At 44.0% G+C, this 21,404-nt stretch overlaps 2 protein-coding genes across 10 annotated transcripts in view; one reads left to right on the forward strand and one right to left on the reverse strand.

Annotated features, from left to right (window-relative positions):
- Window positions 1-14,787, reverse strand: part of nt5c2b (5'-nucleotidase, cytosolic IIb) — a 155,192-nt gene extending 140,405 nt beyond the window's left edge. For 5 of the 9 annotated variants that reach the window (XR_008962757.1, XR_008962756.1, XR_008962758.1 and 2 more), the window contains exons 1-3: window positions 14,538-14,785; window positions 12,944-13,064; window positions 2,819-2,892 (exon numbers count right to left, since the gene is read on the reverse strand). Coding sequence is in view for 5 of the 9 variants with exons in the window: in XM_057330993.1 (XP_057186976.1) it covers window positions 2,819-2,892; window positions 12,944-13,044 (175 nt within the window). In the remaining 4 variants the exon portion in view is untranslated. Of the gene's footprint in view, window positions 1-2,818; window positions 2,893-3,780; window positions 3,912-12,943; window positions 13,065-14,537 lie in introns of those variants that run through there. The other 4 variants (XM_057330994.1, XM_057330990.1, XR_008962759.1 and 1 more) reach the window with 3 other exon arrangements.
- Window positions 14,788-15,805: 1,018 nt separating this feature from the next.
- inab (internexin neuronal intermediate filament protein, alpha b) lies at window positions 15,806-20,845 on the forward strand. Its single transcript, XM_057330997.1, is given in 4 exon segments — window positions 15,806-16,817; window positions 16,820-17,106; window positions 17,822-17,946; window positions 18,197-20,845. Coding segments are annotated over 4 exon segments (1,404 nt in total). The 5' UTR covers window positions 15,806-16,075; the 3' UTR covers window positions 18,447-20,845.
- Window positions 20,846-21,404: the final 559 nt, after the last annotated feature.

Consider the following 21,404-nt stretch of genomic DNA (forward strand, 5'->3'; position numbering starts at 1 on the left):
TTGCAAGTGAGAAAAAAACAGACTAGAAGCTTTTCTATGACTGGTAGTATTTTAATGGAGGCTTCAATTCACCCCTGATCAATTTGCTTCATTTACAAGTATTTGGCAGTTGTATTATTGACAGGTAAAAGCCTAAACCTTAAATATATGATGACCCAATTTTTTCCGATGTATTTCCAAGAAAAAAACATAGTCTTGTATTCAGAACAATATGGTCGTTTCAATCGCTGAATCAAAAATGCATGAGAATTAAATGTCAAAGCTCAAAAACAGACAATTAATCGTCATAATCGTCAAAGCCCTAAAACAGACAATTAATCGCCATAATCGCAATGATTTATTAGACAATTAATCGTCAATCAAATTTCATAACCGTGACAGCCCTAGAGAGAGCTCGCAACAGATTCGTTGAATGTGATCACCAGAAACAGGTCGGTTTTGATCCAGTTCGGAATTTACACTTTGCAGTGGGGTAGTATCTAAAGAAAGTATCCGGAATGTATTCAGAAGCTGTCTTGAGTGTACCATAGTATCCAGAAAACACAACATTCACCTCAGACAAAAACAAATAAACAAAGTACCAGCGCGCGAAGGGGCAGCACAGCGTGCAAAGCATTCTCAGTTACAAAGTTGTTAATACTAGTACTTACATTCACATTCCTGATAAAATCACCCTAAAGTGGCTTTCAGGTCTTACGTTATCTCCAAGCTTAGCAAAACTGTTGTTCAGCTGGTTTAACTGGTCTAGCCGGATCAGCTGACATTACCATTAGAAACCAGCCTTGTGGCAAGTTAAGACCAACAAAGCACCTCAGTTAAGCTGAATAAAGCAGTCCCCACAGGATTTTCCAGAGATTTTTTTGTGATTTCTGCAGCCAAAAATCCTTAATTTTGCAGCGGCAAAAAACATTCTAATTTCTGTGAGTTAAGTCTATTTATTATCAACGTATTTGTCAATAATACAGCTATTTGGGGGGGAAATGTCAATAATTGCATTGCAGGCTGATTTAAGGTGTGCCCCTACATTTTCTGCTTTGCTCCTAAAAATTTCAGTCATGGACAACAGTGCTCCTAGTAAAAAAGTAAGTCTGGAACCCTGGCTAATGCTAACGCTTCAGCGGACCGAAGGAAAGGAGACCAGAGGCTAGTTTTTTTTAAATAGATGGCAATGGATGTTGTAAGCAATTTGTAAGTGTTACAGACCCTTCTATCTTCCTTCTATAGTATTTCTGCTTGACTTTTGGAGCAAGTTTTGACGGAATGCGCAATGTGATGACAACACATGGCGAGTCTTCGGCCAAATTATGTGGAAAATCTGCGACAATCTCTAAATTTTGCAAGTTGCCGGAGTTTGTTTGATTATGCTTTAAATTCTGCAGGGACTGAAGCAGAACAAATATATATCATAACCAATTAAAACTGAAGTCAGAGAGAGTTTAATCTTCATCATTTTTCCATGCTCATTTACACAATGTCCTATATTTCTCATTTGCTCTACACTGTCAAAGCCTGTAAATCAGCTTAAGGCCACTCAAGGCCATGAAGATTCCTCATGCACAAGCAAACACACTGCTGGACAGATAATTACACTGCCCAAGCAAACATGCATGGGTGGTCAGCAGAGGGTATGAAGTCTGGTTGGAGTTCATAGCTCAGGTTACCTTTAGCTAGAAAACAAAATTTATGTGAACATACTCTTCACTCATAAAGATTGCCCTGACAGCATTTGGCCTTTGGTTGACTTTGGACTTCACAAAGCATATACTTTACTGTATGTTGTGTCTTCATTTGGCTAATTCATTTCCATATAATTCAGATTTCATTAGAGGGAAAATGAAACAACTATTAACGTTGGAACAGTGTGAAAGAATCTATTTTAAAAAACAGTACCTAAAACCTATTTTTGATGTATTAATTTAAACCCTTGGCAACGAGTATTTGCTTATTTTCTTGTTGTTGGATCGGTTTGAATATTTGAAGACCTCTTGAACTCTGTGGTTGCAACCTGATCGGGGGCGAGAAAGAAATATAGGTTTCATACTTGTAAACATTTGCACATGGTTATGGCAAGCTGTAAAGAATTCTGTGGTCACAGAATTCTGCTTAAGCCACATTATCTCCTGGCAATGGTACATGCGATCCACCTCTTCAGAGTCATCCAATTTGAACTGTCAAAGAACTGACCTGCTTTTTCAGGGCTCACAGCCGAGATTTAGTACGGATCTTATCCGCCACTAGCAATAACAAAAAAATCACTGGGATTTTAAAAACCCAGTGCATTGCCTCCATCTTAAAGAACTAAACCTTCTCGAATTTCAGGTGTTTGGCTGACCCAAATTTCATAAATAAATTAAGCAGTAATTTGATGTTAATGGTCTTACTCAGAAGGACTAAATTCCTTTCTAGCTTTTAGATCACATAAAACAGAGCACCTAGTCTACTGAAAGACATCACCTTGGTTTTTCAAATTCCAGAACCAGACAAGAGTGGCTAAATATACTCAGGTATTCTACTGTATGTTTACCCTGAGATTCTGAGCAAAAGTGTTGCTGCCTTTTTTTGAGACTATACACTCATAACAATTGTTATGTTTGTCCCTTTGTGACCCAACCATGGGTTGAAATAACTACTGTATACTAATAAATATTTTTAAGTGACACCCATACATAGGAACACTGAGGTTTTGGTGAATCACTATGTTTCTGGTACTGTAGACATAGAAAGGGTGTTTGACTGGAAACAAAGTTCCAGGAAGTATTAAATAAGTTGATGAAAAAAAGTTAAACCTTATAAAGTAATAAGCAGGGGGGCATCTTACCTGCTAAAGTGTAATCCATATCAAAGCCAAAGCATTTGATCTTTTCCATGGCCAAACTTCGGTTCACAAAAACTCTGGGAAAGAAGGTGAAAGAGTTAGAAGTCTGTTGATACCAAACAATAATTTTTAGAATATTCGGAAGTATTCCAAACAAGTCTATTAAAGGGGATGTGCAACAGTGTTTCATGCATTCTGACTTCTTTACAATATTTGAACGGCTGGCTTCTCATGCTTGACATGGTCAACTTGTCAAAAACGAGTTGGACGTATGACGTAGTATTTCTGAGCTCGTTACACTCCCCCAGAGTTAGTGTAGGTTTCATAAAGTTGTTTTTGAACATGAAAATACGTTTCGTAACAACTTTTCTTAGTCCCTTATTGGACAATTCTCCCGGAAAAGCAAGCCCACACGTCAACCCGCGAGAGTGAGATGAAAGAGCACGCCCACGCGTCAACCAAGGAGAATTGGAGAAGGAGCATGCGCACACGTCAACCAGCTGGCGCAAGAAAGGGAGAGCACTGCAATCACGGAGTTCAGCTGAGTTTGTTTGTTCACTGCATTTTGGTGAGGAATGTTATGTAAACGGTGGATATAATGCTGGATTTGGAGATCGTTTGAAACAGATAGATGGAGCGGTCCCAGCGCTAAAAGATGCCGGACATGAACCGCACGCGGAGTGAAACTGAGTCATATGTCTGTGATTTGTTGGCAATGGGTGCGCACGTGCTTTAGTCCACCTGCTGCTCTTTTATTACATAGCCCCGCTACCACCGACCTACCTATTAAAATAGTATTATTTTGGTTTAGTTGTTGTTGCTCTTGTGCAATAGATGAACAGCAGTTTATGTGTATTTAGATACTATATATTTAGAGGCCATTCTCCAGCAGCCTGCACGCACACACAAGTGTATTACTGCCCACACCCATCAAAGCTTGTTGCAATTCACAAGTTCACACTTACATATAATGAATAGGAAGGGTTATGAGTATTTGGCTTGCTGTCCAAGGGGAGGGCTCTGAGCCCGGGATTCAGCCCCGAGACCAAAACTCGACCCAGAGCAACGAAGGGGGTGGTGGAGTGATGCTACAAAGCTGTAGAAGAACAGAGATAAGTGATGTGAATTTATACCCCTTGGTTAATTGGTTACTGGGTGTGCTCCTCCCATGTAATTAGGTTGATTATCTGATGTGTTCCTTACTAAAATTAGTTTTAGTAATTAATGATGTCATCGACTAGTCGACCGCGACTTTCATCACATAATAGGGGTGTTATCTGAGGTCGTTCAACCCCTATTGCATACTTCATATCTTCAAAGAGTCTTAGCTGTACGATTATTTCCGAAAACAATCGATAAAAAAGAGCATTTGAAAATTACCATCGGTGCTAAACAGGTGAAACAAAAGTTGCTTTGTAACATCTAAAAAAATAAAAAAGAGAGGGAAAATTTGAAACAAAATACCTTCTGGTTAAACTACTTTGATCGATCCTACCTTGTTGTTGCACAACATTGGACTACATCCCATGATTCCCTTTGCCAGGTAGGAAACACGCTGCATTCTGAGAGAGGATGTCACTGCTATGGCTGAATTGTCAAGCCTATTTCCCAGTTCATACTGTTACCCCCCAAGCTCGAACAATACACCCCTCTCTATGCTTTCTTGCCATTGAATTTCTGACTTGTTGCAAAAATGATTGTGCCAGTTCTATAGTATTCTCTGTTTTTGTGCCCGTTGTTGAACTGGGGGTTGTTTGCTTCCCTTTAAAGACATCTAGAACAATCAAGTAGACAGTAGGAAGAACCAGGCGGGCACTCAGGTAACAGAGTGTGAATCACTATTTGGAGACAGCTATTAAACAGATTACTCTTGTATCTCAAATGGAGCCTCACTGTTGCTCTGTTCTGTATTAGGCTAAACCACAACAAGGGACACACACTTTGTGGCATTAATATACGGTACTTCAGACACGTAATCCTGTTTCTATGTTGTATATTCTGCAGTTTAAGAAGATTAGAGGGCTGAATACCAAAACAAAGCTTCACAGAGTTGGCAAAAGGGTGGGACAGATAAGACCTCTGACTTTGGACCTCAGCTAGATTGTACAGAGAGTGGAATTCTTGCCATGAAGCTGACATTTACATTTTCTTATATTATCTTATCTTATCTAGGTAATGGAAACAGACAGTGAGGTTGTGGCTTCACTACAGTAAAATGTTTGGTCAAAGTTCATATAAAAGAGATGCAGGAGTAAACTATTCCCTCTTACAGATATAACCTTTGGTTGAATAATGAAAGTCATGTATGATCTAAAATCTTGTACATGTGTGAAGGAGAAAAGCTTTTTGAAAAGGTGATTGCATAATAGAAATGCAAAGCAGTTCCCTTTCTGTCGGTCTCTCGACGTTGTTTCGAACTGACAGATGGGGTTCGTCCCTGAGAACCAATCGCTTCCGACTACTTAGAAAAGGCCAATGAAAATTGGCGAATGAAATTTGCATGCCGGACTCCGCCCCCGGAAATCCGGGTATAAAAGGGAGACAGCGTGCTTCATTCATTCACCTTTTGTTCTTCGGAGCCTTCACTTATGAAGATCAACTCTCGCTACTACTTAGCAACTCCAAATTGCCGGTTCTACGACATGGTGCAGCGGACAGTTCCTTCCTGCGGCGACTTCCCCTGGGCGTCTCGGCGGTTCCAGAGGTGTTCGAGCTAGCAGACGGTGCCACACCGTCTACATTCTAAAAGAGCAAATTTCTCCAGCGTGGCATGTCCCGCTGTTCTCGTGGGTGCAACACGCTCATCGAGGAGGGGGACGGACACGAGGTCTGCTTCCAGTATGCTGGGGCAGCCCTTGTGGATACGTCCTGCCCGCACTGGCGGTTGCGATTGACGATTGACGATTCAGACGTTGCGTCACGGGTGGCTGTGTTGCCACGGGGCTCAGCCACCACCTCGTCTGCTTCCCGTTCCGTGACGGCAGGACTACGACCCTGCCGCCCGCTACGGCGAGCAGCGAGGGTAATATGAGGATTACTGTGAGCGCTAATACGTCAGCCACTGGCTCGCGGACCGTTCGCACCTCGTCTTGCTAGTCTGACCGTTCCCCATGAGATGGTCCCACCATCTTGTTCCTCAATCACGTATCGGACATGGTACGTGATGATGAGATGTCTGTTGCAGCATCGGAGGGTGACTTACTGGCATCAGACTCCGACGATTCCTTGAAGCTCCCTCCCTCGGGGGGTCGAGATCAGGAAGAAGCGGACGTCGAAATGTCAGCCACTGCCTCTCCCAATGCTCGCGGCTGGATACATGGTACCTCGGGTTTGAGAGCGGCTCCATGCCGTACTCGCCCCAGTGCCGTGTTTCCCCGGAAGTGCATGAGGAACTTAGTATGACCTGGAACGCCCCCTTCGGCGCGTGCACGTCAACTAGTTCCATCACCCTTTCTTCCCTCGATGGTGGGGCAGCTAGAGGATACGTTGAGTTACCCTAGGGCTCGATCTAGACTCCCGTCCAAAGCACGTAGGCTTTCGGCATCCAGGATGTCGAGAGCTTACTCTGCTGCGGGCCAAGCTGTCCCCTCTCTCCACGCTATGGCCATCCTGCAGGCCAAGGCGTTCAGAGAGCTCCACGAGGGTAAGACCGACCCAGCGCTTATGCAGGAACTCCGCGCCGTCACCGACCTCGCTCTACGGGCGACCAATGTGACCGCGCGGGCCCTGGGTCGGGCGATGTCCACACATGTGGTCCAGGAGAGACACCTCTGGCCAAACCTTGCACAGATGGGTTGCGAGAAAGTCTGCATTCTCGACGCACCCATCTCGCAAGGGGGGGCTGTTTGTCTCGACAGTAAAAGGAGCAGACAGAGGATATCAAGCATATCCTCCCCCGCCGCGACTCGGCCGCCCCCTGGCCGTCGAGATCCCGTGCACCCTCTGCTTCCCAGCAGCCCTGGTCCTGGTCTCGCTCGTTTGTCCGTTCCCCAGGAGACGGTCCGCCGTCTTATTCCTCAATCACGTATTCGGACACGATGCGTGATGCTGAGAGGTCTCTTGCAGCATCGGGGGGTGACGTACTGCCATCCGACTCCGACGATTCCATGGGCTCCCTCCCTCAGGGGGTCGAGCCCAGGAAGAAGCGGACGTCGAGATGTCAGCCATGCTTTCCCGGGCCGCCGTGAGTGTTGGGTTGCAGTGCCCGCACTGCCTTTCCCGGCGCTCGCGGCTGGTTACATGGTGCCTCGAGTTTGTGCGCGGCTCTGAGCCGCGCCCGCCCCCAGTGCAGTGTTTACCGGAAGTTCATGAGGAACTTGGTAAGACCTGGAATGCCCCTTTCCGGCACGTTTTACGTCAAACAAAGTTCAGTCACCCTCTCTTCCCTCGAGGTTGAGACAGCTGGAGGATACATTGTTGTCCCCCAGGTGGAGTATGCCGCTGCGGTGCTCGTGCCCGTAGGCAGCGGCCACCTGGGGGGGCGACCTAGACTCCCGTCCAAGGCATGTGGTGTCTCGGCATCTCTGGTGGCGAGAGCTTACATTGCGGCGGACCAAGCTGCCTCCTCTCTCCATGCTATGGCTCCTGCCAGGCCAGGGTGTTGAGAGAGCTCCACGAGGGTAAGACCGACTCAGCGCGTATGCAGGAACTCCGCGCCGCCACCGACCTCGCTCTACGGGCGACCAAGGTGACCACGCGGGCCCTGGGTCGGACGATGTCCACACTTGTGGTCCATGAGAAACTCCTCTGGACGATCCTTGCGCAGATGAGTAATGCCGAGAAGGTCCGCTTTCTCGACACACTCGTCTCGCAAGGGGGGGGGGCTGGTTGGTGTTACTGTCGAGCCACGGCGGCCCCGACACCCCCCCCCTCGGGGGGGGGGCGCGAGACCCGCATGCGGCCTCCCCCGGAGGGTTCTCGACAGTAAAAAGGCAGTCCTCCGTGCCGCGACTCGGCCGCCTCGGTCGTCGAGTCCCATGCAATGTCTGCTTCCCGGCAGCCCTGGTCCTCTTCGACGCCCTCCAGCTCTGGCGCCCCCCACTCAGGCGGCCCCCCTGGAGGCGACAGCGAAGTGGAGACCATCGCCCCATCAGGCCGCGGCGAAGCGGCCCTCATGGGAAGACCTCAGGGGGATCGAGGCTACCATTGGGCCCGACCCCAGCCACATCGCTGGGTAGTCGGATAGGGACGGATCCTGCCCCGTCTCTCCATCTGCTGGCCACCTCCGGGGTTATCACAGCCGCTCCCACCCTCTGCACGACGGTGAATGGCAAACTCGACGTTGCGTCATGTCGAGTATAAACACCAGCCCTCAGCACTCTCATTCAGACAGGAAGGCAGGAAAAACAGCAGAGCCGATCTCCTCCCCGGGGGACTTCCCCCGGCAAGGAATCCGTACTGCCCACCCCAGCGGTCGGGGGAGGATGCTTTAGGCTCCTCAGACCAAAGGTGAATGAATGAGCACGCCGGCTTCCCTCTTATACCCAGACATCCGGGGAGGAGACCGGCATGAAAATTTCATTCGCCAATTTTCATTGGCCTTTTCTAAATACTCAGAAGATGATAGGTTCTCAAGACAAACCCCATTCTGTCGGTTCGACACAACGTCTCGTTCCCTCCATCAGGGAACCGAGGTTACATCCGTAACCAAGACGATACCATTTGGCATGCAAGGGCACTAGCCACTAGGCGACTGTACGCCTACAAGTGGCGCCTCTTCTCGACCTGGTGTGAGAAGACCCACGGAGTTCGGGTCCGCGCTGTCCTTCCTACAAGAGAGACTCGAGACTAACCTCTCCCCCTCCACACTGAAAGTGTATGTAGCCGCCATTGCCGCTCATCACAACTCAGTTGCTGGGAAGTCTCTAGGGCAGCACGACCTGGTCATTAGGTTCCTAAGGGGCACTAGGAGGCGGAATCCGCCTCGTCCGTGCTCCATACCCTCTTGGGACCTGGATGTAGCCCTGACAGGTCTCACCAGGCCCCCCTTCGAGCCCCTAGGGGATGCAGCTCTTCCTCATCTCATGATGAAGACGGTTCTCCTTATGGCGCTCGCCTCCATCAAGAGGGTAGGGGACCTACAGGCATTCTCCGTGTCCCCTGACTGCCTAGAGTTCGGACCCAGGGATTCTCACGTTATCCTGAGACCTCGGCCCGGCTACGTGCCCAAGGTTCCCATCGCTCCTTTTCGGGACCAGGTGGTGAACTTACAGGCGCTCCCCACTTGGGAGGAAGACCCAACCCCGTCCGTGTTGTGTCCAGTATGCGCGCTGCGCCTTTACTTAGACCACACACAGAGCTTCAGGAGCTCGGATCAGCTCTTTGTCTGTTTCGGAGGTCAGCAGAAGGGGAGAGCTGTCTCCAAGCAGAGGTTGGCCCACTGGATTGTGGATGCTGTCAAGGCATCTTACCAATCCCTAAATCGCCCGTGGGCACTGGCACGTGGCGCCTCTCTCACAGACATATGCAGAGCTGCGGGTTGGGCTACACCCAACACCTTCACGAGGTTCTACAACCTCCGCGTAGAGCCGGTGTCAGCCCGTGTCCTGCATGGCAACATGTAGGACCGGCAACTGGTAGGGTGTATGCCTATACACTGCGTTCCAAATTATTATGCAAATGATATCTTTCTCTGGTTTTCCTAATTTGTCGATGCAAATGACAGTCAGTATAATTTTCAAGTAATCAACAGTTAGGGTACATTTGGAATTTTATTGAACAAACCTCCCACTGACAACAGTATTTATTTAAAAAATGAAAAACTCAAAATGCACTGTTCCAAATTATTATGCACAACAGAGTCTGAAAACATTTCATAGGTTGTAAAAAACTGAAAATGGTCAATTGTTGAATTTGCAGCATTAGGAGGTCATATTTACTGAAATCAAAAGCTATTTCAATCAAAAACATCCTAACAGGGCAAGTTACATGTTAACATAGGACCCCTTCTTTGATATCACCTTCACAATTCTTGCATCCATTGAACTTGTGAGTTTTTGGATAGTTTCTGATTGAATTTCTTTGCAGGATGTCAGAAGAGCCTCCCAGAGCTGCTGTTTTGATGCTAACTGCCTCCCACCATCATAGATCTTTCGCTTGAGGATGCTCCAAAGGTTCTCAATAGGGTTGAGGTCAGGGGAGGATGGTGGCCACACCATGAGTTTCTCTCCTTTTATGCCCATAGCAGCCAATGACACAGAGGTATTCTTTGCAGCATGAGATGGTGCATTGTCATGCATGAAGATGATTTTGCTACGGAAGGCATGGTTCTTCTTTTTGTACCATGGAAGAAAGTGCTCAGTCAGAAACTCTACATACCTTGCAGAGTTCATTTTCACACCTTCAGGGACCCTAAAGGGGCCCACCAGCTGTCTCCCCATGATTCCAGCCCAAAACATGACTCCGCCACCTCCTTGCTGACGTCGCAGCCTTGTTGGGACATGGTGGCCATCCACCAACCATCCACTACTCCATCCATCTGGACCATCCAGGGTTGCACGGCACTCATCAGTAAACAAGACTGTTTGAAAATTAGTCTTCATGTATGTGTGGGCCCACTGCAACCGTTTCTGCTTGTGAGCATTGGTTAGGGGTGGCCGAATAGTAGGTTTATGCACAACTGCAAGCATCTGGAGGATCCTACACCTTGAGGTTTTCGGGACTCCCGAGGCACCAGCAGCTTCAAATACCTGTTTGCTGCTTTGCAATGGCATTTTTGCAGCTGCTCTCTTAATCCGATGAATTTGTCTGGAAGAAACCTTCCTCATTCTGCCTTTATCTGCACGAACCCTTCTGTGCTCTGAATCAGCCACAAATCTCTTCACAGTACGATGATCTCGCTTAAGTTTTCGTGAAATATCTAATGTTTTCATACCTTGTCCAAGACATTGCACTATTTGACGCTTTTCGGCAGCAGACAGATCCTTTTTCTTTCCCATATTGCTTAAAACCTGTGGCCTGCTTAATAATGTGGAACGTCCTTCTTAAGTAGTTTTCCTTTAATTGGGCTCACCTGGCAAACTACTTATCACAGGTGTCTGAGATTGATTTCAGTGATCCAAAGAGCACTGAGACACAATACCATCCATAAGTTTAATTGAACAATATAAAATTAAATGTTTACGACACTTAAATCCAATTTGCATAATAATTTGGAACGCAGTGTATTGGTTCTTTTCCCCCTCTCTCGGGTGAGTCAGTATACTGATCCAACCTCCCTTCTTTCCCCACTGGGCGAAGAACAGGCACTCCATCCATCACTAAGCAAGCACCTTCTGGGGCGGGCTGGGCAGAGCAGCCCTGCCCCTTAGGCCGGGTTCCCGGAGTTATTCGCATCATAGCTCTAACCGGACCTAGTGCTACCAGACATTGCAACCCCCCAGTAGGGCAGTTCCGTCTGATGTATCCTCATGTTGGTTCCCACCTTGGTAACCCATGACCTCCCCAAGTGGACCGGTTTACTCTTCAGCCGCACTTTCTTCCCATGAGTTCTCCCCTATCGGTGAGACCATGTGGTATCTCCACTAGACTCCTCCCTGCGGTAGGATGTGGTCTCTGTAGCGCATCCCCCACTTGAGGAAGTAGCGCTTACCCAGTGGCCTTACGGTTCCGGGCGGCTTCTCGCTGTTAGAGAAACAAGGCCGCCGCCTGTGAGGCCGAAGGTAGGGGCTTTCCCACCTTTCAAGGAAGCTCTGGGACCCCCTACCTACCCACTGGTAGGTTACAATTTCGCGGTAGCGCTCTCGGCTGACACGCCCAGGCCTGTCACCGTCGCTTCGTTGAGATTGTGACAGGGCACAGTGTTTTGGCGTTTTCCATTGGAACCCCATCTGTCGGTTCGACACAACGTCGAGAGACCGACAGAAAGGGAACGTCTCGGTTACGTTTGTAACCTCGGTTCACTGATGGAGGGAACGAGACATTGTGTCCTCCTTGCCACAACACGTGCTGTCCTCTGCAGCAGTCGTGAGAGGTCTCAGGCTCCTCAGAACAAAAGGTGAATGAATGAAGCACGCCGTCTCCCTTTTATACCGGATTTCCGGGGGCGGAGTCCGGCATGCAAATTTCATTCGCCAATTTTCATTGGCCTTTTCTAAGTAGTCGGAAGCGATTGGTTCTCAGGGACGAACCCCATCTGTCGGTTCGACACAACGTCTCGTTGCCTCCATCAGGGAACCGAGGTTACAAATGTAACCGAGACGTTCTCAGGACAAACTATTTTTGTGGGGTTAACCATTGCACAAGCTTCTATGTTCAAAGTCACGTGTTCTGTTGTGCCCATTCCCAGTGTGTAGTCTGAACCACAGCTGCAGGGTTTGGGCTATAATTAGTTAGCTCAAAATCCCAATTTATAGAAGTCGCTGTCTAAACATTCGTAATGAAAATTTAAAAATATGGAGTATGTGCTTACAGTAGGTAAAACACTGTATACAAATTGTTATGAACTCTGATACTGTCTTTTAGAGGTTTTACACCTTTTATTGGGACAGAACAGTTGACAGGAAAGCGCTGGGCAGAGCAGGTTAAGTAAAGGACTCTCAAGACGGGAATCAAACTCGGGTCGACTCAGGTGAGCTCTATATGTCAGCACACTAACCACAGGGCTATTGGCACCGACTCATAGGGCTGTCTTAAAATGAGTGGACTGCAAACAACATGATACTCTAAACATAAAACGTGCAAGTATATATTCAAAATACAATCAGACCTGCAACACTGGGAAAAAACAGTTACATCGCCTATGTCCTATAAAGACACACAAACAAATTCATGTAGTACACATCTTTGTAAGTTTAGCACTGATAGGGGCAATCGTAGCCTAATGGTTAGAGAGTCAGACTCGTGACCAGAAGGTTGCCGATTCTCAGGGCCGGCGGGTAACGACTGAGGTGCCCTTGTGCAAGGCACCTTACCCATACTTGCTCCCCGGGCGCTGCAGTGATAACTGCCCACTGCTCCAGGTGTACGTGTGTTCACGACTTGCTGTGTGTGTGTTCACTACTCTCTGGATGGGTTAAATGCAGAGGTCACATTTCGGGTATGGGTCACCATATCTGACAAATAGGTCACTTTCACTTTTTTTCACTTTCACTCTAAGACAGTCATAGTCAGTCTATACTTATGATTTACCTATGGTAGGCCTCTCTTCTGTATTTCTTCATAGCCAGGCCATCCATGTTTGCCGGGAGGTCTGCATAGTCCTGAAGTCGATCACTCCATGATGTTGTCATAATTAGTTCTAAATCGGTATCTGTAAAAGGAATACAAGTTCCATTATGAAGTGTATTAAATGTATATTATATAATATAGAATGTTCACAGGTTTTGCCAAAGTGACATTTCAATGATTTTTCCTTTCAGTTTGTCAAAACGAATCCCATTAAAGAATGTGCTTTGTATTGTTTAGATTTGATTATTTTATCTTTACATTTACATCAACCAGCCAGAACACAACTCCCTCTCTGTTGTGTTTTCAACACTGAAATTAATTGCATCAGACAAAATCAGGATAAACATGAATAACAACTGATTGATGTCATTATCCGCGTGATTTAAATAAAAAAAGAATGATGTTTTTAAATGCTTAAGAAGTCAGGCTATTTCTCAAATTGCACAGTAATTTTAGTGTATAAACCAGAAACAAGACCACCAGATATATTTTATACCCTGTAAATCACAAAGTCAGCACACAGGGGCCTATGGCCTTCACAAAGGCTTATTTGCACATACAAGCAGGGGACCTTAGGGGCAAAAGAAGGAAGATTTCCCGCCAGCCTTCTATTTTATGATTGTAATGCTGAGTGATTATGAGAAAAGAACTTCAGATGACGACATCACTTTGCTCTGCTTTAATAGGCTAAACAGCCTGGGATATTTTGGCCTCACTCTCTCTTTTTCTCAAATATTTAGGCATGGCCCTCAGGACAAACAAGAGAAAAACAAGGCTTCTTCCAAAAAAAGTAGGTTACTCTTCATTTGAAGAAAAAGTCATTTAGTCCAAGAAAGCAGCCAATAGCTTGCTGTGGTGCTGGGTGGTCTGCATTGAAATCTTTGGGGAAAAGTAGGCAGAGGATGTCCAGTTGGATGTGGATGTGGGAGAAGTTAAAGGTTGATGGGTTATTGTAACTCAGCAATAGATGACTTTATTCGCAATAGCATGCAAATAATGCAGAACATATAGCCTACAAATGTTATATCTAGTCAAACTCCTGGCTTACAGCATTTATGATGTCACACAAAACTAAAAATACAGATCGGATCGATTTGTTGACTTGTACTGCTTAGATGTTCGTTTTACACATATTCACAAAAGGTTAAGCAGCTGAAAAACTAATATTTCCCACGAGATAAACTGAAACAGAGCCTGTCAATCGAGCAGATTCATTCCGATTCAGATAGCCCGATGTGTAAAATATGCATTAGTGTTTTATCGTTTATGTAATAGCATTAACAGTGTTTGATATCCCTAGTAGGCTACCTTGTTTATCTGCGCTGTGTAAGTTACATTTTTTTTCTGTAGTCAGACTCTGGCTGTAAAATCAGACCGCACAGATAAACATAATTGTGCGCTCCATGCAGAACATCAAACACCATCGACCTTTTCATACGCCAGGCAAAAGATATAAAAAAAAAACATCTACAAAGAGACATTCACACGAGCCATCCAAACAAAACACTGACACCAACAACAGCTGTAAATTGAACTCGATCATTCTCTCACTCACCTTTCGTCAAAGCCCAAAAACTCAAGTGCACAGGCAGCGCTAAAACCGCGTACGTTTTGCGAAATATCACTAAGAGAGAATCTGTGCTTAGTGGCTACGATTGTCAAGTAAAACTACGCGCGTCTCGCTATTAACGTGAATCAAAAGCTCGTCTTTTCATAACCTAACGTTAGCTGTAAGCAATTGTTGAGGGGCAGGACAAGGCGGCGCTTGCGCTGGCTAGTGGCTACATCTACGGTAGGTGGAGCAAATCCTGTCATCACACCAGACAGGGTAAAATGTAGAAGCGGGACTGTCACTGCGTCGACGCTTGAAAATGATTGGTCTACTGTCAGCTCATTGTTTACATGGTTATTTGACCTGATTTTAGAGGTTTCTGCATTAAAACAGGGCCGTAATATACACAGCGTTGTGATTATTAAAAAATAGGTTTTCTTTAACCTCATTCTGTAAATAGTAGAAATAAATATAATAATAGAAGTATATAAGCAATATAAGTAAATAAAAGTTAATAAATGGATTAATTAAACAAGTACAATTGTTATTTGTTAATTCTACATGTTATAATGCCCAAAATACATTGATTGTTGCTACACATTGAACCGAAGTGAAATCATTCAATATTTTATTGCATAACAAATTCGAAATTGTAATTTAAATGTTACTTTATGTAGTGCTTGTTGTTACATCAGGATAATTAACTTTTTTACACAGGCAAGCCCTATGACCCACCTAAACATGGTTCCAGGAAAACGTAAAATGAAGTCTGTTGATAACGTTACCTCCATACGGCCATAAGATGGCAGAGGTGTATAACTTTTATAGTGCTACATTTAGTGAACTCAATATCGTCCAAGCCATACTGTTCAAAAGTAAATAAACGCGATCTGGATAGACTTATTGCTTAAATGACTATATTCTGTTACTTAAATTTATATATTTTTTGTAAATCTGTTCTTATATTGTATTGTGTTTCCATTTTGTATAGATTTTATTTTATTTAACTTTGTACTACATGCATATTACTTTTTCTCTCTTTGTATATTTGCAATACGTGTACTACCCCGTAGCTGCATTTTTTTGCATTTCAAATGTATAACTTACGTGGATGGATGACGTGAAGTAAACTGAAGTATGAGTAGGCTATTTTGATCAGTCGTTAAGTGTGTGCTCTCGAAAAAGGGGTGTAATAGTGTGTTTATCCCAGAGATTAATAAATAAACGATATAGCCATACGTTTTTTTTCTGACACCAGCTATGCGCCAAAACGGACAGTTCCATCCGTATAAGCTGCTATACCGACCTGAGCTGCACATTAAACGCCTTCCACAAGCAGAACAACTTTAGCTTTGCGCTTTTAACAATTAAAAACAACCTACCGTTGCACGTATTTCACGTATATCCTTGAAGTCAGTCTGAACATCTGCGGTAAAGAAGATTGAAAGCGAGGAGCAGCACGGGTAAATTATTGATTGGGACGGTCCTGCTATATAAAGGAGACGCCGCCTGTGTTCATCTCCTAGTCTTCAAACGCCAAAATGAATTACGGATCCGACATGTACTCTGCCTCTTCCTACCGGAAGATTTTCGGGGACTCCACCCGCTACTCTGCCTCTCCATCCCGACTAAGCAGCTCCCGAAGCGGGTTTAAGTCCCACTCCGTAACTCGCACCAATGTGCCAAGCTCGTGCAAGCGCTCGAGCCGATCTACCTTCCCTTCCTCGTCTCGGGAAAGCTTTGATTTCACCCAAAGTACAGCGATTAACAATGAGTTCAAAATCATCCGCACGAATGAGAAGGAGCAGATGCAAGGGCTCAATGACCGTTTCGCGATGTTCATTGAGAAGGTTCGCAATCTGGAGCAGCACAACAAAGTGCTGTTAACTGAACTGGTGACCCTGTGCCAGCGCCAGACGGAACCGTCTCGTCTGGCCGAACTGTACCAGCAAGAGATCCGGGAACTGCGCTCCCAACTCGAGGAACTCAACGCCGAAAAGAACCAGATGATGTTCGAACGCGACAACATTGAAGATGATCTCCACAAACTTCAGGAGAAATTCGAGGAGGAGATTAGGACGCGCGAGGAGGCTGAGCAAACGCTCAGAGCTTTCAAGAAGGACGTCGACAACGCCACGATGGTGCGCCTGGACCTCGAGAAAAAGGTTGAGTCACTTTTAGACGAAATCAACTTCCTGAGGAAGGTGCATGAAGAAGAGGTGGCTGAGCTCATCAACATGATCCAATCTAGCCAGGTCTCCATGGAGATGGAAGTGGCTAAACCGATTTTACCTCCGCGCTAAAGGAGATTCGCGGCCAGTACGAGGTCGTGGCCACTAAAAACTTGCAATCTGCCGAAGAGTGGTACAAGTCCAAGTTTGCTGATCTAAGTGAGCAGGCCAGCAAGAGCAACGAGTTCATTCGCGCTAGCAGGGAAGAGCTCAACGAGTTCAGAAGGCAGCTGCAGTCCAAGACTATCGAGATTGAAAGTCTGAAAGGAACAAATGAATCCATGGAAAGGCAGATCCGTGAGATGGAGGAGATTCATAATGCTGAAGTTATGGGATACCAGGTTGGTTCAACAATTGTTTTACACGCACTTTTAATAGGTTAAAAAAGCGGCTGGTTTATATGTCTTTAATTGTTTGGTTTCTTGATTCGCTTTCTGTTGAATATATGTATATTTCGATTTAATATTATCGATTTAATATCTCTAAACCAGAGAGCAAACAAAAGATCCTTACGAAATGGGAGTGACCACAGGTTTTGACTGCGAGTTATCAATCCTCTGTCCATGGTGCCAAAACTAGGCTACTTAACCTGACAAAGGAGATTAGCAAGACAAATGACTACAAACATATACGAACACTCACCCATACTGTAAAAGTACAAAGGCTTGCCTAACATTTCAATAGGTAAATATAAAATATGTATAACAACGTGTCACTGCATAGGCTAATTAATGTAATTGTGTGGTTTGTAATTTCTACAATTTTCTAAAATTTGCTTTTAGATAAAAAAATATATTTCTATATCTTTTAACATGTTTTACGTGTATCAGGAATTGTATGCATTTGTTTTTCTTAATATTTGAATATAACAATACTCATAAGTCTGTGGATAAGCCAAAAAAGCTTTCTTTCTTTCTTTCTTTCTTTCTTTCTTTCTTTCTTTCTTTCTTTCTTTCTTTCTTTCTTTCTTTCTTTCTTTCTTTCTTTCTTGAGAGAGTGTTATGTAAAGTGAAAAAGCAGGGGTTCTTTTTATAACTAAATCATGTGATCACCCAGGATACAATGGGGCAGTTGGAAAATGAGCTGAGGTCCAATAAGAGTGAGATGGCCCGTCACCTTAGGGAGTATCAGGACTTGCTGAATGTCAAGATGGCACATGACATTGAAATTGCTGCTTACAGGTATAAACCGATGCTTCATTATTAGATGATTATTCATTATATGATGGTAAATGTCAGTAAAAGGAATAATACCATGTCAATGGTTTTGTTGCATATATATTTACATTTTAAATTAACCATACTTGAAATGAAAATTCTGAGAACTTGGTAATGGAATTTTTAGACAGAATATTCCCTCGTATTCTGCTAAACAGTTCCACACCCTACCGCTTCATCTTTGTTTCAACTCCTTTTCTATTGTCTATCTCAGGAAACTGTTGGAAGGGGAGGAGACACGTATTAGCACTGGGATCACCTACCCCACCCCTTGCCCTGTGTCCAACTACAGCTACCAGTCCTGCATATACAGCAGCAGTGTGAGCAGAAAGAAAGAGGTGAAGGAGGACAATGACAATCAGCAGAGCAGCAAATCTGTCAAGGGCTCATCCCAGTCTGACGACTCCAAGAAGAGTGAGAAGAATGATTCTGGAGACATGAATCCCACCAGCCAGAAAAACTAAATGTCTCATCATTCCTCTCCATCTTCTGCATCCTCCATTACTCATTATCTTTTACCCAGCAATTTCCCTCCAGAAAGGGGGTCTCACAGAGAAATCCAGTTTATCTCAGTCTCATCTTACTCTTCACTAACGACCAGTCCACAGGGCACAAGTCCCAAGTGTAGCAAACCACTTCACACACCCCTGGTGTCACACTCCAACCCGGTCTGATGAATTGCGTATAAATAACACGCTGTTGCATTATCGTGAAATACGTACGCCAAAGTTCGATTTTGCGTGCATATGATACGCCAATGTTTGCATGCACCTCGCTGGAGAGCAGCCATTTTGAAATGTACATGAAGAGGAAACACTGAAATAAATAAATAATACTGTTAGGTTTAGGGTTTGGGTTAGGGGACAGGTTAATAAGACAAATTGCCGGTTAATATGCACGCGCTCTAAATTGGCGTATCATATGCACGCAAAATCAAACTTTGGCGTACGTATTTCACGATAATGCAACGCGCGTGTTATTTATATACAATTCATGAGACGGGGCTCCACACTGTGTACTTCCTTAAGTCCAGATATTCTTTCTAGAAACAGTTTACTTCACCAAGGCTACACTCAGATTTCAGTGTTGTGTTGACACTGCACTTTTAACAGGCCTCTCTGCACATATAATGGATGAAATGTGTTTGTGGGTTTAAATGGGCTTTTATGCAGCAAAAGTTCAGAATACTCATCCTGTTAATTGCAAGTATTTCAATCTAGCAAAAAATACATGCAGCAACAATGTTGCTCATAGTGCATTTCTGCCGACAGAGAACATACAAGCTTTAAGGTAACAGTACAGAATGCTTAACCAATTAAAGTCCAGTCAACAGGCAAATTCTTCTCCAAGACTGCCCTTTTAAATGTCAAGGGTTCAAGCATTTGAACACTACATGAGGTGTATCTACTGTTTGCATGGTTATTTTAGCGGGCCATCAAGCAATCTTTCATTTTTAGGAAATAAGAGCAGACAATCCACTGCTATCATAGCGGTGCATGTGCCATCCCTCTTACGTTGACTACATTAGCTTGATAACAAATGGAGTATCTGATGAGGAAGTGGGATGCAGAAGGTAATGTTATGTAGAAGCCGTTCACGTGCTGCTTGTGATATTCTAATAATAGTTCAATAATAGCCGATATCATATAAATTCAGGGTACATACAATACTCTATCAACACTAATTGATTCATATTAATTAATAGTGAAATGATTTTGCTCATAATGTAGAAAAGGAAAGAGAAAACATGATGAAACGGTGTGTATGGTATGAAACGTGTATTTGTGTTTGGAGAAAAGGGCCGCTTTGAGCAAACCTTAAGCTTTACCTGCTGTCCCTGAGTTTGTCCAAAGCACAGAATTTGTTGCGTTTGATAAGAAGAGTTTACAGAGACTTACTTACCACAATCACCAGATCTCATCTACTCTTTGACAGACCTCCACAAACCATGCGTCAACAATGAATCCTTTGTTAACTTTGTAACTTTTAAGATTAAATGCTTGTGAATTTCCATATCACCACCTGTCACACTGCCAGGTTTTGATACCACTTGCCTCTGTATTTGTACTGGCTTTATTAAGCCTGACTTGCTGAACTCTCTCTCTGTGAACAGACTAAGCAGAAAGATATGGTTTGACATTATCGCTGAAATTATCTTAAACTTAAGACTTAAGTATTTCAGAGAGTTTCTTCTCTGTTTGAATTCCTTTTTCCAATAACACTGTGATGTTGGTATATGATAAACCGCAGGACAATTTTACGCAAATTTTGAGCCTTGTCTTTGACAAACACTTTTGTAAAAGAATAGACTGATTTCACACCGCCGCCATGTTGAAATTGAAAGAGAGGCAGCGGTGGGAAGAAAAGTGGAAAGACAGACTGCAATGATTTGGACAACCAACCTCGAGTTATTAAAAGATTTTTGATCTTAAATGTGACAAGATAAGCATAGGATGCATGTCACACAAGATGTTTTACTTGACCACTTAAGCCGTACCATCCTATATTAGTGACTGTTTAAACTGCCATAAATGGGTTTCATTCGCACACACAGCCAACCTAACGTTGTTTTTAAATGCATACTTTGTTTATTCATGTCACAGACACCCAATGTTAGTCCAAACCATTGTAATCTATCTGTCCTTCCTGTTTTCTTCCCACCTCTGCCTCGATTTCAACATGGCAGTGGAGTTGAATCAGTCTATAGCAACATATACTGTATGTCAGTTTGAAGCAGAAAAAAAGTGTGTAGGGGCCACTGTGTACTGGATGACTGAAAACGTTAGGAGCTGAATGTAGTTGATGTAGTTTCAATTGAGCTGTTATCTACTGCTGTATGGCACATGACTTGACAAATAAAGACTTGACATTATGAAGCCCACTTTAATGTGTCAGTGCTTGTTATACATTATACAGACATCAATACATTATACATATTAATATATATATATATTTTCTAAAAGCAAACTGAAACTGGTGAGTAGTTTATTATACTGTATATTAAACCGTTTAAGTGTAAAAATGTGTGGTAGCTGTAGAATTAAATGCCATTTCTGACTATCCACAATTACAGTTCAAAATATTTTTTTCTTATAAGTGTACAAACAAATATTCTAATTTGGCAGCAATTAGCACTAAGTAATTATAATTACACCCACTTTTTAAGCTTTATTAAACTTTCATGTCTAAGGAATTATGGTGTAAGCTATTTATCTAATGATTAGGTGAGAGGAGGCATGCTAACTGCTTTAAGTGCAGCAATTAATGCCAAATTGATGAAGCATTCCTTCACCGAGTGTTTAATGAATCTGCATTCAAATGCCAGCATGTGTCCAGTTTTTTTATTCAAAAACTAATTAAGGGAACATTAATATGATATTATAAATCATTAAAAAAAGCTCTTAAATAAATGCTTTTACTTG

Source organism: Triplophysa rosa, linkage group LG4 (genome assembly GCF_024868665.1).
Source record: "Triplophysa rosa linkage group LG4, Trosa_1v2, whole genome shotgun sequence".
NCBI classification, from domain to species: Eukaryota; Metazoa; Chordata; class Actinopteri; order Cypriniformes; family Nemacheilidae; genus Triplophysa; species Triplophysa rosa.